Source organism: Danio aesculapii, chromosome 16 (genome assembly GCF_903798145.1).
Source record: "Danio aesculapii chromosome 16, fDanAes4.1, whole genome shotgun sequence".
Taxonomy (NCBI): domain Eukaryota; kingdom Metazoa; phylum Chordata; class Actinopteri; order Cypriniformes; family Danionidae; genus Danio; species Danio aesculapii.
Window position 1 is genome coordinate 11,844,361 of NC_079450.1, and position 17,288 is coordinate 11,861,648.

The following is a 17,288-nucleotide window of genomic DNA, read 5'->3' on the forward strand; positions in this document are numbered from 1 at the left end:
ATGGAGGGAGTTTGGGGGCAGGGCAACCTGTTTGTCCAGCCAATGGCAGATGGGCGCATGTTTGAAATGAACCCCTTCAGCTGTAAGCGACGCAGTCTGCATACGAAACATCACTAAGACGACTGTTATTAGCAGGATTATGTTAACATAGATCAACGGTGCCCAAACTCGCTCCTGGAGGCCCAGTGTCCTGCATAGTTTTGCTCCAACTTCCTTCAGCAAACCTGTCTGGATGTTTCTAGTACAGCTAGAAAAAGCTTGATTAGCTGGTTCAGGTGTGTTTAATTGGGGTTGGAAATCAAATATGCAGGACACCGGCCCTCCAGAACCGAGTTTGGGCACCCCTGCCATAGATAGAATATGGGTGTTATTAAATTTCGATGTAGAAGAGCACTGGAGTGGAATCGAGTACTGTAAATACTGTACATGTCAAATGCTGAATGTGTGTTCAGTAGTGAGCAGATTGATGCAGCTAATGTTACATTTTAAAATAGAATTACTACTGTCATAATGGGAGTGTTATATTTATCCAGCACATCTTTAGTGTTAATTTATTGCACATTTAGCATATGCTTGTTGCATGTATAAAACAAAGAGCCGCTTGACTTCGTATTGATATTACTTTGCATTTTATTGAATAGTTTAACATCATATATTGTTACATAAATAACACACATGTATGAATTTCTTTAGTCAAGTGATGATGTGAAATGTGGTTGTAAATACAGATGCATGCATACATTTGTACATAGATGTATTCATTTTTTGGATCCTCCTTGTATATTGTATATATTATTTCTTCAGTGCTTTTTTACTCATTATAATGTGTGACTTCTTTAACTATGTAAATGTATTCACCATCAAATTGAGTCTTTTGAATAAAAGAGAAATATATATACTATACTGTTTTTGTTAATGCTCATCGTGTTTTATTATGGAGATTTATTCAGTCGTTGTTATAATAAGGCTGTAGATGACCGAGTCGCACTCTTGACTGTCGCAGCGTGGTCTAAAAAATAAAAGATTTGACATGACATAACAAGAAATAACAATAGACTTCTCAGTATTTGTTTACAAATAATCCAAATCCAAACTTGTTTTGTCAACCCAACTAATTCAAGGAGTTATACATTAATTCCACATACACTACCTGACAAAAGTCTTATCGCTTATCCAAGTTTTAGGAACAACAAATAATAACTTGACTTCTAGTTGATCATTTGGTATCAGAAGTGGCTTATGTGAAAGGCCTCTAGATTACTCTTATATTACCAAAATAAAATATGATCATGCCTTGATTTTTAATTATTTAATTAGGACAGGAAGGTCTGACTTTGCTTAGACAAAAGTCTTGTCACTTAACAGAAATAATGTACCTTATAGAATATAAAGTCATGGTGCAGTGGAAAAAGAATTAATATAGTGTATGACTCCCATGAGCTTAGAGGACTGCATCCATACATCTCTGCAATGACTCAAATCACTTATTAATAAAGTCATCTGGAATGGCAAAGAAAGCGTTCTTGCAGGACTCCCAGAGTTCATTGAGATTCTTTGGATTCATTTTTAATGCCTCCTCCTTCATATTACCCCAGACATGCTCAATAATGTTAATAACTGGTGACTGGGCTGGCCAATCCTTGAGCACCTTGACCTTCTTTGCTTTTAGGAACTTTGATGTGGAGGCTGAAGTATGAGAAGGTGCGCTATCTTGATGAAGATTTTGCCCTGTCCTGTGGTATATAATGTAATAGGCAGCACAAATGTCTTCTGATCTTCTGCAGATCTCCCCCATACTGAATGTAACCCCAAACCATGATTTTTCCTTCACCAAACTTGACTGATTTCTGTGAGAATCTTGGGCCCATGTGGGGTCCAGTAGGTCTTCTGCAGTATTTGTGATGATTGGGATGCAGTTCAACAGATGATTCATCAGAAAAATCGACCTTCTGCCACTTTTCCAAATGATCAACTAGAAGTCAAGTAATTATTTATTGCCTTTACAATTGGGATTAAAGACGAGACTTTTGTCAGGTAGTGTATTTGCTCACAAAATCAGTGTAGTGATGTGAGGTTTTCTTCATTACCTGTCTGAGTTTGATGGAGGAAGCTTCAGATCTGCATAAATCACAGCTGAAGAGTTTGTTTCAGATGATTTTCTCAGGTTTTCGTAAATCACGTCAGTGACTGCAGGCGTCTGATCAGAGGTATAAAATAAAACAGTGGTCAAACTTTACAATAACGTTGCATTACTTGATGTTAGTTACTAATGCTTTGTCTCAATCAGCTCTCTAGGTCATTCATAAGTAGGTTGTGTACACGAATTTAGGCCAATGATGAGCTTTACTCACTACACATTGGGATGAAGCTTTAAAACAAACGCAGATGTTATGTTAAGTAATAATCGGAGCATCCAAGGCATGTGCTGTAAAGGCTTCGCCCTCTTCTGGAAAGAGAGCAGCTCATTTGCATTTAAAGAGACAGATGTAAGCAGTGCAGTTTAGCTTTTGCTCAAAAGGGGGCATTGTAGCATGTTAAAATAAACAGTATTTAATGTGATTGAATACCTGTTCCGCAGTCTGCTTTTGTGATGTATGCTGTTTCTTCCTGTAAAAAAATTGAACGTTTATAATGCAACTTTTAATAAGAGGTTAAAGACAGCAGTGAATAAACTATATCTGAACCTAAAATGGAGGGTTTACCAGGTTGATAAATTGCAGTAAAACACAACCACAAAACTAAAACCTGAAATTAAATATATAATAAAATCTAAAAGAAAAATACAGTAAAACAAAAAGACTATATAGAGTATAAAATGACTATCCAGTACTATATAGACATAAATATTATAACTGTATAGACTATATAGGGTACAAAATGACTATATAGAGTATAAAATGACTATCCAGTACTATATAGACATAAACAATATAACTGTATAGACCATATAGGATATAAAATGACTATATAAAGTATAAAATGACTATCCAGTACTATATAGACATAAAATAACTATAAAGACTATGTAGGGTATAAAATGACCATCCAGTTCTAGACAAAAGCAAAATGACTATATAAAGTATAAAATGACTATATAGACAAACAAAATGATTGTATAGACTATATAGAGTATAAAATGACTATCTAGTATATATAGACATAAAATATAGACATAAAATACTATATAGATATAAAAATGACTATTTAGAGTATAAAATGACTATCCAGTACTATATAGAGATAAACAATATAACTAAAGACTATATAGGGTATAAAATGACTATATAAAATATAAAATGAATATCCAGTACTATATAGACATAAAATAACTATTTAGACTATATAGGGTATAAAATGACTATCCAGTACTAGAAAAAAGCAAAATGACTATATAGAGTATAAAATGACTATCTAGTATATATAGACATAAAATATAGACATAAAATACTATATAGATATAAAAATGACTATTTAGAGTATAAAATGACTATCCAGTACTATATAGAGATAAACAATATAACTGTAAAGACTATATAGGGTATAAAATGACTATAAAATATAAAATGAATATCCAGTACTATATAGACATAAAATAACTATTTAGACTATATAGGGTATAAAATGACTATCCAGTACTAGAAAAAAGCAAAATGACTATATAGAGTATAAAATGACTATCCAGTACTATATAGACAAACAAAATGACTGTATAGACTATATAGAGTATAAAATGACTATATAAAGTATAAAATTGCTATTCAGTACTATATAGACATAAAATGACTATATAGACTATAGAGATTTTAAAATATCCAGTACTATATAGACTTAAAAATTACTATATAGATTATATAGAGTATAAAATGACTATTCAGAACTATATAGACATAAACAAAATAACTATATAGAGTATAAAATGACTACCCCGTACTATATAGGCATAAAATGACTATATGAAGTATAAAATGACTATCCAGTACTATATAGACAAACAAAATGTCTATATAGGGTATAAAATGAATATATAGAACTGGGGTGCTCAACCCTATTCCTGGAGATCTACCTTTCTGCAGATTTCATTTGTAACCCATATCAAACACACCTGCCTGTAATTATCAACTGCTGTTCAGGTCCCATTTAATTGGTTCAGGTGTGTTTGATCAGGGTTGTAGCTGAACTTTGCAGGAAGGTAGAATTCCAGGAACAGGGTTGAGCAGCCCTGATATACAGTATAAAATGACTATCCAGTACTAGAAAAAAAAGCAAAATGACTATATAGAGTATAAAATGACTATCCAGTACTATATAGACATAAACAATATAACTGTATAGACCATATAGGGTATAAAATGACTATCCAGTACTATATAGACACAAAATTACTATATAGAGCATAAAATGACTACAGCATAACATGACTATCCAGTACTATATAAATACGAACAAAATGACTATAGAGTATAAAATGACTATCCAATACTATATAGACATAAAATGACTATATAGAGCATAACATGACTATCCAGTACTATATAGATGTAAACAAAATGACTACAGGGACTATATAGAGTATAAAATGACGATCCAGTGCTTTATAGACATGAACAAAATGGCTATCAAATATTACACAGACATAAACAAAATGACTATGTAGAGTATGAAATGACTATCCTGTACTATATAGACAAACAAAATGACCAAAACAACAGCAAAATTGCTAATAATGAACTAAAATTTAACATTTAAATAAATCCACCAATTAAAAAAATAATAATAAAACTATCTCGGTGACACTAAAGTAACACTGATGGTTTGAAGCACATTACAAACTCATTACAGAAGTAATTAACCATATACATCAACTGGTTCTCATAATTGATGACATATACTTTTCAAGTCTTTGCTTAAAAAATGTAAAAATTAAGATTCAGTTAACTATATATATTATAATGTGTTAATATCTAGTAAATTACAGTTGTAGTCATGAGATTAAGAAACACTAACAGGTAGAATTTGGTTAAAAAGGCCTGCTGGTGTAAGACGTTGCAAAAAAAAAGATTGCATGTTTGTTTGAAGAATAGATTAATGTAATCAGAGAAGCTGAAACCTGAACGCAGCGAGTGACAATGAAGAAATCGAAAGCTTGCGCAATGGAAGATTTGTCATTTTTATAAAGAACAAAATGCAATCAATGCATCACGTTCAGAACTGTATGTGTTTTATTGTGTGTTGTCCACCCACTCACCTTACAAAGAGCACAAACAGGACCAACAGCAAAGCCATTACAAACAAAAACACCGCTGATGCGCTCAGCAAGAAATGATCACTTGCCACTAAAAAAAAACAGAAAAATAGGAATTCAATTCAGTTCAATTCATGTTTATTTCTATAGTGCTTTAACAATGTAGATTGTGTCAGATCAGCTTAACATAGACACTCTAAATTGAAACTCTGTCAGTCTAGTTTTTAGAGTTAAAGTTCAGTTTAGTTCAGTTCAGTGTGGTTTAAATTTCACTGCTGAAAGTTCAAACATTGAAGAGCAAATCCATCGATGTGCAGCTATGAATTTGAGAGAACTGTGAGATAAAATTATTACTATATTTGTAGTAGCTTATATAAGCAGTTTTTAAAACAATACACAATAGGTAGTTACCAAACAATGTTTTTAAAATTATGAATAATATATATTTAATTTCTTTATTTTATCATTTCATTTTAAAATACCAAAAATCTTTTTATTTTCCACTTATTAATATTTTATTTATATATTATTAAATGAATTACTTCTAAATTGTGTGTTGTCTAATGTTCATGATTGTTGTGGTTATAAATTGTTGTAACATAAATGATGTAAAAAAGAGATTTTATTTCGGTAATTCATTTTTGTGTACAGTTTAATGAATGAACCAGGATACGATGTTTATTATTATGATTATTTAGTAAAAATCTGATTAAAATTACTATGTTGGTACTGTGCAAAATATTTTATTTTATTTTATTTCATTTCAGTCCAGTCGCACCAAAACTGCAGTTTAATATTAGGTTAATTTGTTAGGTTTTTATTAGGTTTAATATTAACTTTAATATTAGGTTTATTTAGATATTTTTAAATTGAAATTTCTATCTGTATAGTACAAATGTTTGTTTTATTTTATTTTACTTTCAGAAAATTCACAATTACCAAAACTGCAATTTAATATTAGGTTTATTTATATAAAAAATGTATTAAAATTACTTTCTGTATTTTACATTTTTTTATTTTTTATTTATGTATTTTATTTTATTTTATTTTATTTTATTTTATTTCCGGTCCAGTTCGCACCAAAACTGCAATTTAATATTAGGTTTATTTATATAAAAAATGTATTAAAATTACTGTCTGTATTTTACATTTTTTTATTTTTTATTTATGTATTTTATTTTATTTTATTTTATTTTATTTCCGGTCCAATTCGCACCAAAACTGCAATTTAATATTAGGTTTATTTATTTTTAAAAATGTATTAAAATTACTGTCTGTATTTAAAAAAAAAAAAAAAAAAAATTATTTTATTTTATTTTATTTCCGGTCCAGTTCGCACCAAAACTGCAGTGTTTAATATTAGGTTTGTTTAGATTTTGTAAAAATTAAAATTACTGACTGTATTGTACAGATATTTATTTAATTTTAGTTCCAGGCAATGCCGGACCAAAACTGCAGTGTTTAATATTAAGTTTATTATTATTTTTTTAATTATTAAAATGACTGTCTGTATATTACAATATTATATACATTATATTACATTATATATATATATATATATATATATATATATATATATATATATATATATATATATATATATTTCTTTTTTCTTTTTTTTATTCAGTCCAGTCTGCATCAAAACTGCAGTGTTTAATATTAGATTTTTTTTAGTAAAGATTGTATTCAAATTACTGTCTGTATTGTACAAATATTTATTTTATTTTCTTTTTCTTTTTTTATTTTCAGTCCAGTCTGAGCCAAAACTACAGTGTTTAATATTAAGTTTATTTAGTAAAAATTTTATTAAAATTACTGACTGTATTGTACAAAATATTTTTGTTTTATTTGTTTGTTTGTTTATTTTATTTTATTTTATTTTATTTTATTTTATTTTATTTTATTTTATTTTATTTTATTTTATTTTATTTTATGTCCAATCCTGACCAAAACTGTAGTATTTAATACTAAATTTATTTAGATTTTTTAATAATTAAAATTACTGTATTGTAAATATTTTTATTATTATTTATTTTTTAATTATTCTTTTAAGTTTTATGTCCAGTCCAGTCCAGCTAATTTTTGTGCCATTTTTTTACCCCAAAATTCATTTCTGTTTTTTTTATATTGTTTATTTTATTTTTATCAGTATCGAATTAATAAATTTAGCTGTTTTTAAAATAATATCTTAACTATACTCTGCACAGTAAGAAAAAGATCAATTTGCTATATAAATAAATGTAATATAGATAAACTAGCACATAAATTAAAAAATAATTTCCATTTCTAATCATTATTTAATATTCTTATTTCATTTCCTTTAAAGCAGTCCCTGTTACCTTTGACTTTGAGTGCTATGACAGTAGATTTCTGCGTGCCAATGGGATTGGTGGCGGTGCAGAAGTAAAGTCCAGCATCCTGCAGACTGGTAGATCTGAAGGTTAATTCACTGCCAGATCCTACAGAAGACACGTCTGCGTCTCTGATCCTGAACCAGCTGTAGTTTGTCACTGCAGGATTGGCTTTGCTCTTGCAGATCAGAGTCAGCGGGTTTCCTTCTCGTATTTCCTCAGATGATGAAACGCTGATTTCGACATCTTTTGGCCGATCTGTGTGGAGAAACCACAGGATCTACGTTTGCAAGAATACTGAAACATTTGCATGTAAGGCCGCAGTTGCGTTGAGACGTTGCATACAATTGTGGGATCGCAGTTATTGCGAAATCTGTACGGAAGAGGATTAGGGCCAAGAAATAACAATAATTTAAAAAACATCTCAAGGTTAAAGTCATTATAATGTGAGATTAAACTAATTTAAGACTAAAAATGTTGAGAATTAACTCATTAAATTTTGAGAATGAAGTCATCTAGAAAAATGTTTCTCTAGAAAAATGTGAGAATAAACTCATATGTTGAGTGTAAACTTATACAATTTCTAAGAATAAAGTCGTGTTTTGATTAAAAAAGGTTACATTTTAAAGCAATGTTTTTAGAGTAAAACGTTAAAGATGAACTTAAATTTCGAGAATGAAGTCATAGTGTTTTAAGAAAAAAACTAAATATATTTCTAGAAAAAGTTTAAATGTAATGATGAGAATGAACTCATATTTTGAGAATAAAATTGTTTTGTTTTTGAGAAAACACGTCCATTTTAAAGAAAAAAGGTGTAAATAAAATGTTGAGAGTAAACTCATTAGATTTTGAGAATAAAGTCGTGTTTAAAAAAAACATGTTACATTTTAAAGACATGTATTTAAAATAAAATATTGAGAATGAACTCATTCGAGAATAAAGTCATTATGTTTTGAGAAAAAAACAATATACTTCTAGAAAAAAAGTTAAAACAATGAGAATAAACTCGTATTTTGAGAATAAAATTGTTTTATTTTTGAGAAAACACGTTTATTTTAAAGAAAAAAATTTATAAAATGTTGAGAGTAAATTCATTAAATTTTAAGAATGACGTCTCTGTGTTTTGAGAAAAAACATATTTCAAATTTCAAATAAAATGTTGAGAAAAAACTCATATTTTGAGAATTAAGTTGTTTTGTTTTTGAGAACAGAACTTCTTAAATTTAAAGAATTTTTAAAAATATAATGTTGAGAGTAAACTCATTAAAGTTAGAGAATTATGTCGTTTTTTAGGAATTTAATGTTGACACAAAAAACATATTTAAAAAAACTATATGTATTCCTAGAAAAAAATAAAATAAAATGTTGAGAATAAACTCAAAGTTTGAGAGGAAATTTGTTTTGTTTTTGAGAAAAAAACATGCTGAATTTAAAAGAAAATTTTAAATAATAAATTTTTGAGAATAAAGTTTTGTTTTGAGAATTATATTTATTGAGATTGACCATAGACTTCACATAAATTAGCAAAATATGATACTGTTGTTGAGTATTGTGATAACATTGATTGGTACTATAGTTGATTGATTGATTGATTGATTGATTGATACTATAGTTGATTGATTGCTTGATTGATTGATTGATTTATACTATAGTTGATTGATTGATTGATTGATTGATACTATAGTTGATTGATTGATTGATTGATTGATTTATACTATAGTTGATTGATTGATTAACTGATGTATTGATACTATAGTTGATTGATTAATTGATTGATTGATTGATTGATTGATACTATAGTTGATGGATTGATTGATTGATTGTTTGAGTGATTGATACTATAGTTGATTGATTGATTGATTGATTGATTGATTGATTGATACTGTCGTTGATTGATTGATTGATTGATTTATACTATATTGATTGATTGATTGATTGATACTATAGTTGATTGATTGATTGATTGATTGATTGATTGATTTATACTATAGTTGATTGATTGATTGATTGATTGATTGATTGATTGATACTATAGTTGATTGATTGATTGATTGATTGATTGATTGATTGATTGATTGATACTATAGTTGATTAATTGATTGATTGATTGATACTATAGTTGATTGATTGATTGATACTATAGTTGGTTGATTGATTGATTGATTGATTGATTGATTGATTGATTGATTGATACTGTAGTTGATTGATTGATTGATTGATTGATTGATTGATTGATTGATTTATAAAAACAAATTTTGATTGTGCATAGAGTATACTTTTAGAAAACTACATACATCTGATGTCCAGCAGTGTTTGAGCAGATGAAGTTGTGTTGCTGTTCTTCAGGCCGCAGGAATAGTTTCCAGCATCGCTGTGCGAGACAGAAGAGATCCTAAGCTCACTCTCAGTGGCTTGCGGAAGCAGAAGGTGGTTTTTAAACCAGATAAACGGCTCTTCTGTTGGTGTGCAGTTTTCTGCGCTGCAGGTCAGTGTCACAGAGTCTCCTTCATCAATCTGTTCTCTTGCCTTCTGTGTTTTCACGGTTACTCTGAGAGGTAAAACTGTTAAAAAAGTTGGCGATTAATGGAGTTCAATCATACAAAAATATTCAACCCAGGCTTATTGGAATTATCCGCCCAGGGATACACTTTTGAGAACTAAGAAATATGTACTGGGGACTACATCTTCTTGCAGTTTTTGATTCACAAATGCACTAGAGGGCGCCGCATACATTTTTGACAATCTCAAAAACAATACTGGGGCACATTTTCTCATTCATAATGTGAGCCTGTGCCCTTTCTTGTAAGTTCACCAGAGGTCGCTGTGTATGTTTCTGCATATATTAACGTATCTTATCATGCATGCCCATGAGAAAAGTCAGGTGATTTGTCGTCATGTATAATATATCAACCTGATATCGACTGACGACATACCCCCTTGCTTAAATCCAACTGAAAGGGATTTTAAAAGCAAACTAGAAGAAAAAAAGGCAGCTGAATAGAGGTAAGTATCTCCACACAGCATTCATTTCACACACAAAATGCAACCATTTGTACCCACAAGCCACATATTTCTCGGTTCTCAAAAATGTATCCCTGCACTGTAAAAAAATCCTGGTTGCCTTAAATTTTTAAGTTGAATCAAATTAACCTTATGAGTCCATTGAACTTATACTATGTTAAACTGACTTAAAACAGCTTGCGTAACTTATTAAACTAAGTTAATCATGTTCTAACTTAATTTTCTAAGTTACAATGAATTAAAAACACATGTTGTCAGGACTAATTGATCATACAATTTTTACAGTGTGGGCACATCTTCCCATAGAGCCTGTGCTGAAAATATTATGCATGTTAAACATTGTTAGGGGAAAAAGTTTTATATTACAAATATAATACAAACAAATCACTTTTTAAAAAAAGAAACAGTAATTAAATGTGTTGTTTTTTAGCAAAGTAAAGCGAAAGTATGTTTTTTAAAAGAGAAAGATTACAATTACAAGGCTTAGAATTGTAATACTTTTTTTTTTTTACCACTATTGCTAAAAAACTAAAGGTTAAACAGCATCAAAATCAACAGAAGATGGACATTCAGTTTAGCAGATGAAAAGCATCCAAAACACAATGTTTACTTTAAAATCATAAGGTTTTAACATTCATGGAACCTTTCTTTTGCATTTGCACAATAAAAATGCCAATTGATATCCATATGGAAATGCGTGTGTGTGTATATATATATATATATATATAATGTTATTAAACCCCCTTTGAATCTTTTTAAAATATTTCCCAAATGATGTTTAACAGAGCAAGGAAATTGTCACAGTATGTCTGATATTTTATATATATATATGAGCCATTGTAAGGTCAAAATTATTTGCCCATTTAAGCAAATTTTTTTCGATTGTCCACAGAACAAACCATCGTTATCCAATAACTCGCCTAGTTACCCTAACCTGCCAAGTTAACCTAATTAACCTAGTTAAGCCTTTAAATGTCACTTTAAGCTGTATAGAAGTTTCTTGAAAAATATCTAGTCAAATATTATTTACTGTCATCATGACAAAGATAAAATAAATCAGTTATTAAAACTATTATGATTAGAAATGTGTTGAAATTAATTTTCTCTCTGTTAAACAGAAATTGTAGAAAAAAAATAAACAGGGGGGCTAATAATTCTGACTTTATATAAATATATATACATAATTATAGCTAATACATTTGAATTTAATGTTAAAGACAAAATTATGAGCACTTGTGAGAAATTTGACATTTTTTAAATACTCCTCAAGTGCTGTTTACCATAGACATTTTAAAAATACTTTTAATGACCACTAATTCTTATAACTAACTTCTTTAGTCTTTCCATGATGACAGTTATTATATTTTTCATTTATAGTATATAAAATATTTTTTAAATGTAAAACTAAAGCCAAACTAAAAGAAATAATAATTCCTCCATAAGGAAAAATCGTATATAGGAAATACTGCAAAAATGATCCTTGCTCTGTTAAACCATTTTACCACATTAAAAAATTTATTTGAGGGCTAATAATTTTGCCTTCCACTGTATAGGTCCATATTTGTAATTCCAATGGTTCGAGATATTTTATGGAATATTTTGAAATGTATGTTGGATATATGACGTGTTTTATATACATATATATATATATATATATATATATATATATATATATATATATATATATATATATATATATATATATATATATATATATATATATATATATATGTGAAATCTAAACATGGACTTTTCGGTCATATAATTTGAATATGTTGTCACATATCAGACTTCTGTATGTTGAAATAGCAAAATCTATGAATTTAAGTTAAATGAATTTTCTTGCGTGGGCTTAGTTACCAACACATTATATAGAGAGTCTTCAAAATATACATTAAAACAGGATTCAGAATAGCTAATGTTGACTGGACTAATAAACATAAATCTATCTATCTATCTATCTATCTATCTATCTATCTATCTATCTATCTATCTATCTATCTATCTATCTATCCATCCATCCATCCATCCATCCATCCATCCATCCATCCATCCATCCATCCATCCATCCATCCATCCATCCATCCATCCATCCATCCATCCATCCATCCATCCATCCATCCATCCATCCATCCATCCATCCATCCATCCATCCATCCATCCATCCATCCACCCACCCATCCATCCATCCATCCATCCATCCATCTATCAAATGTCTCTTTAAAGTTTGTCCTCCACTGAACTCTTTATGTTTTAGGATGAACTGCAAAGTTTGTATTCTGCTAATGCTTTATTCTTCATCAGACAAATGTGGTCTTATATTTACCTGCAACTTTAAGATGTATGCCACCAGATCCTGTAAATTTTTCGAAATAATAATTTGTTTCAATGCGAAAGAAATATCTTCCGATGTCACCTTTGGAGACATTTTGCAACTGCAATGAGCAGTTTTTGTTTTGGTTGGCGTATGCTGTTCTGTCTTTATACAGCCAGCTGATCAGTGCTCTGTTTGAGTGATAGACAGTTATTCCCTGCTGTGATCCATCCTGTTTCTGATTTTTGTCTGGTCTGAACCATTTTGTAAGTGTAACTCTGAGATAATCCGGATAATCAAATGAGCAGCTGAAATCCACAGAAGATCCTTCAAGTACACATATTCCAGTAGGATTGTATGAAACTGACCATGAAGCCACAGCAGCTGAAACACAATGTTCAAAGTCAGTGTTAAGTCACCACAGCGTTATAAATTAATCAGTCTCTAACACTTTTTGTTGTCAATGTGCAAATCTAGGTATATTCTCAATAATAATAAGAGTTCAGTAAATGGAAATGGCCCTTGGGATATACAGTGAGCCTCAGACACCATTGTTTTCTCATTCTCATGTAAATCCTGCAAATGTAAAATTCCAGTGGAAAAGCAGCCACATCAGAACACAAAGCAGACTGTTGCATGACTCACGAGCCATGACTTCAAGATTTGCATGCATTACGTTCTACATCATCAAATGATTTCACCAAGTAGGACATGTTTCTGGATTAACATCTATTTTGATCCTGGAACAACATTCCGAATGGCCAATCAGAATTAAGGGATATGTTTACAGTTTATGTTAAGTTTAGACTTACGGTTAGGTTTATGCACTCCTATAATATTGTTATCCTACAAACATTCTCCTCTGGTTTTAGGAAATAGGTATGGACTACATTTTCGAACAAAAATGATGTTCCAGGATCAACCTAGATTTTAGTCCAGGATTACATGCCCCAGGGTGTTTTGTGATAGCAACAATTAGAACTTTTCTCACTTATTTTTAAGTTTATCAGAATTTATAATATGTGGGACTCTTATTTTGAAAGCGGGAGATGCAGCAAAGTCAAAGCCAACTGCAGTGGTTTTATTTTCTGCGCATTACTAAGCAACAACTTCCACAGCCATAGCTTTAGAGCTCATCAGAACGCAAAATGCAGGATATACAGATTAAACATTTATTTAGCACCAACTCGGAGAGGCATAAGATATGTTTAATTGTATCATTTGTTAATTCATAGTGTTTGTGGTGAAATTGACTGTTTCAAATATGGTCAGTAACGACCTTCTGCTTCTAGGGGTATTTTATGGGGTAATAAATGAACATATAAATCCATTTCTGGATAATGTTTTAACTTAACTACGTCACATACCTACTATGTAGATATCAGAGAACAATGTAACTTACTGAATCAATGCAGTATATGACACCTTTAAAATTACGATTCTACTAGACTGTTGATAATCAGACTTGACCAAAAAGTTAATTATTTAGTCCAGTAGTTTTTACCAGTGAGAGGTAAATAACTCACAATTTGTTTTCTGTTACTGGTTACAAATGACATGATGAAGTATTTAGTCAGCAATGGATTCTAGATTACTTATTTTTAATGTAATGTATTATGACTACTTTGGGATTACTTTTGGATTACTTCTTGCTTTATGCTGTTATTTGTTTTCATTTGTCACGTAATTCAGAAGCAGGTGTTTAAAAATGAATTAAGATGACATTCACTTGGACATTTTATATAATGTAAATATTAATATATAACATTAAACCTAATTAAAAAAAAAAAAAAAAACCTTAAAACGAGAGAGGAATAGAAATAGGAATAATTCCACATAATTATTAATAATTTACTCCCATTGGGTTAATAATATGTACTTATGCAATCCAAAAAAGTAAATGTAATCTGATTATATACATTATATCAATTTTATTTATAAGCTTTATTTATAAGTTCTAAATTCTTGTAAATAAGCAGCACTATTTATAGGGGCCCTCAGCATACACAAACACACCAGTTTCTTTTCTGTGCGTTACTAAGTAATAACTGACAAAGCCATAGCTTTAGAGCAGGGGTGCCCAAACTTTTTCATATAAATGGCCAAAAACCAAATATCATTGAGAGCCATGGACTGAAGGTAAATATACTATATTACATGAAAGTTACCATGGGTAATTTCATAATTTATTGGAAAACATTACTTTAAATTGTATTATTAATACATTATAACATTTAAAATGATAACATATTGCAATAAAACCATAAACAATCAGATTTAACACAGTGGAGTTCACTAGTCAAACAGAATCTGCCTTGATTCATCCTCTATCTGACAGTGTACGTTTAAACTAAACCTGATTAATTTCAGTTAACTTCTAATAATTTAATTTCAGTTAACTTATAATAATAAAACAAACAGACAACAGGTCACATTAGGTTGGAAATGACAATCTCTAAACCCTCCCTATCATTCTTCCTTTCTTCTCAAATAGGATGGTGGGCCAAATCAAAGGTTACCATGGGCCAACTTTGGCCCACGAGCCCTAGTTTGGGCATCTCTGCTTTAGAGCTTGTCAGAACGCAAAATGCAGGATATACAGATTATGTACATTTAATTGTATAAAGTTTAATGATTAAAATCTATTGTTTATAAATATTTAACTCATTAACTTTACTATCTCAATATTAAATATGATTGTTTGATATTTTTAAAGAGAGGTAAACCTAATTTGAACCACTGAAACGTCCTAAGCTTATCAGTCAAAAAGGTTAAAAACCACTGTTGTCAGTCTATGTAGTTTATTTCCATAACATCAACGTCATAAAAAACAAACTAAATACAATGACATAATAAAAACAAAACTCACCTGACAAAAGACCCTGCAGGAATATGATCATGTAAGTCATGCTGTCCCTTCAGTAGAAAACACACTGGTCTCTTTTAGACTTATTAGTACAATTCAGTATTGCCCCACAAGAACATAAAGACGATACAGAAAATACTTATTGCATCAATAAACGGATATCCTTGTTCCATGCTGGGAAAACTTCCCTAAATCTGTGCTTGTTACTTAATTCCTTCACTTTATGGCACAACAATAATAGCCTATGTTGCATTCAAAGCATGGCAGACAGAAAGATATTGTTTCTTTAGTGAAATCACTTTCTGTTGATGATTTTCCCACTTAAACAGCAACTTGAGCAAGTAACTCAAACAGGAAATGACAGCTGATCTGAGATGACGCAGTAATGGTTAATGTTGGTCAATTACTGTATATTTATTCTTATTCAGTTTTGTCCAGCAGTTCCTTCTCTTTAAAAATGGAAATGGGGCATCATGCAAATAACTTTTCTGTAGAAGAACAACACTGATTTCCCACACACAGTGAATCTAAAAAGGCAAACAAACATGACATACTGCTGTTTTTATGAGACTTAACACACTTGAGGGAGTAAAATGAATGATCTGTTAAACTTTTGTGACTGCCATTCCTGTGGAGTGTAGATTGAAGTTGCAATGCTAGTCTATAGCGCCCTCTGCTGTCAGAAAAAAACGAGCTCAAGGGGTCATTTATTATTTTTACACTAGTTTACTTCCACAAATAATTTTTCGTGATAATTTACTCACCCACTTGTCGTCCAGGATTTTAATTAATTAATTAATCAATTTCATTATCTGAGTAATGAGGGTGTTATCTAGGTAAATGATCCAAAATTTATGAATTCATTCAATTTCTTTTTGGCTTTGTCCCTTTATTGATCAGGGGTCGCCACAGCGGAATGAACCGTTGTAAGAGGCTAAATTATCATATGCATTTTGACTCGTCTTTTTGACTCAAGAAGGTCCATACTGACTCTAAAGGCAGATACTGATAAGATCAGGGCCTGGTGTGTGGACTTTGGGGGTTTTACGGTGTGGTCACATGTTGATTGGTCAGTTTGAATGTCTCAGCATTTGGGCTTTAGTCACATGGTCAAGAGAGATACAAAATAGGTGGTAAAACGCTGCTCTGCCTCTTTTCCTGGCCTGTCTTTTCCTGGTCTGCGCTTTCCTGCTCTGCTCCTCACCTCCTCTGGAGTCTATCTTCTCTGACTCTACTACAATCAGGCTAACTTCTGGGGATGCTCTCATTGTCTCTCTCTCCCTCCCCCTGTGTCTCTCCTTCTACCTCTGGTAACTTTAATTTTACATTTAAGCTGGGTTCAATTTATATCAAATGTTTTATCATTTCACATTTGATCATTTTATACAGTTATTTTGTAATAAATTTAGTTGTAACCATAGAGAACACCCATACCCTCTTGCATTCACACTCATACACTATGGACAATTTAGCTTACCCAATTCACTTGTACCG

The 17,288-nt window shown here is 30.5% G+C and overlaps 1 protein-coding gene across 1 annotated transcript; it reads right to left on the reverse strand.

Moving 5' to 3' along the window:
* Window positions 1-631: 631 nt before the first annotated feature.
* cd22 (cd22 molecule) lies at window positions 632-15,922 on the reverse strand. The gene is made up of 8 exons (XM_056475265.1): window positions 15,798-15,922; window positions 12,941-13,312; window positions 9,888-10,154; window positions 7,582-7,851; window positions 5,246-5,333; window positions 2,568-2,607; window positions 2,088-2,197; window positions 632-1,009 (listed from the first exon to the last, which is right to left on the reverse strand). Exons 1-8 carry the CDS (start codon window positions 15,835-15,837, stop codon window positions 943-945), a joined length of 1,254 nt encoding a protein of 417 aa, XP_056331240.1. The 5' UTR covers window positions 15,838-15,922; the 3' UTR covers window positions 632-942.
* Between the last annotated feature and the right edge of the window lie 1,366 nt (window positions 15,923-17,288).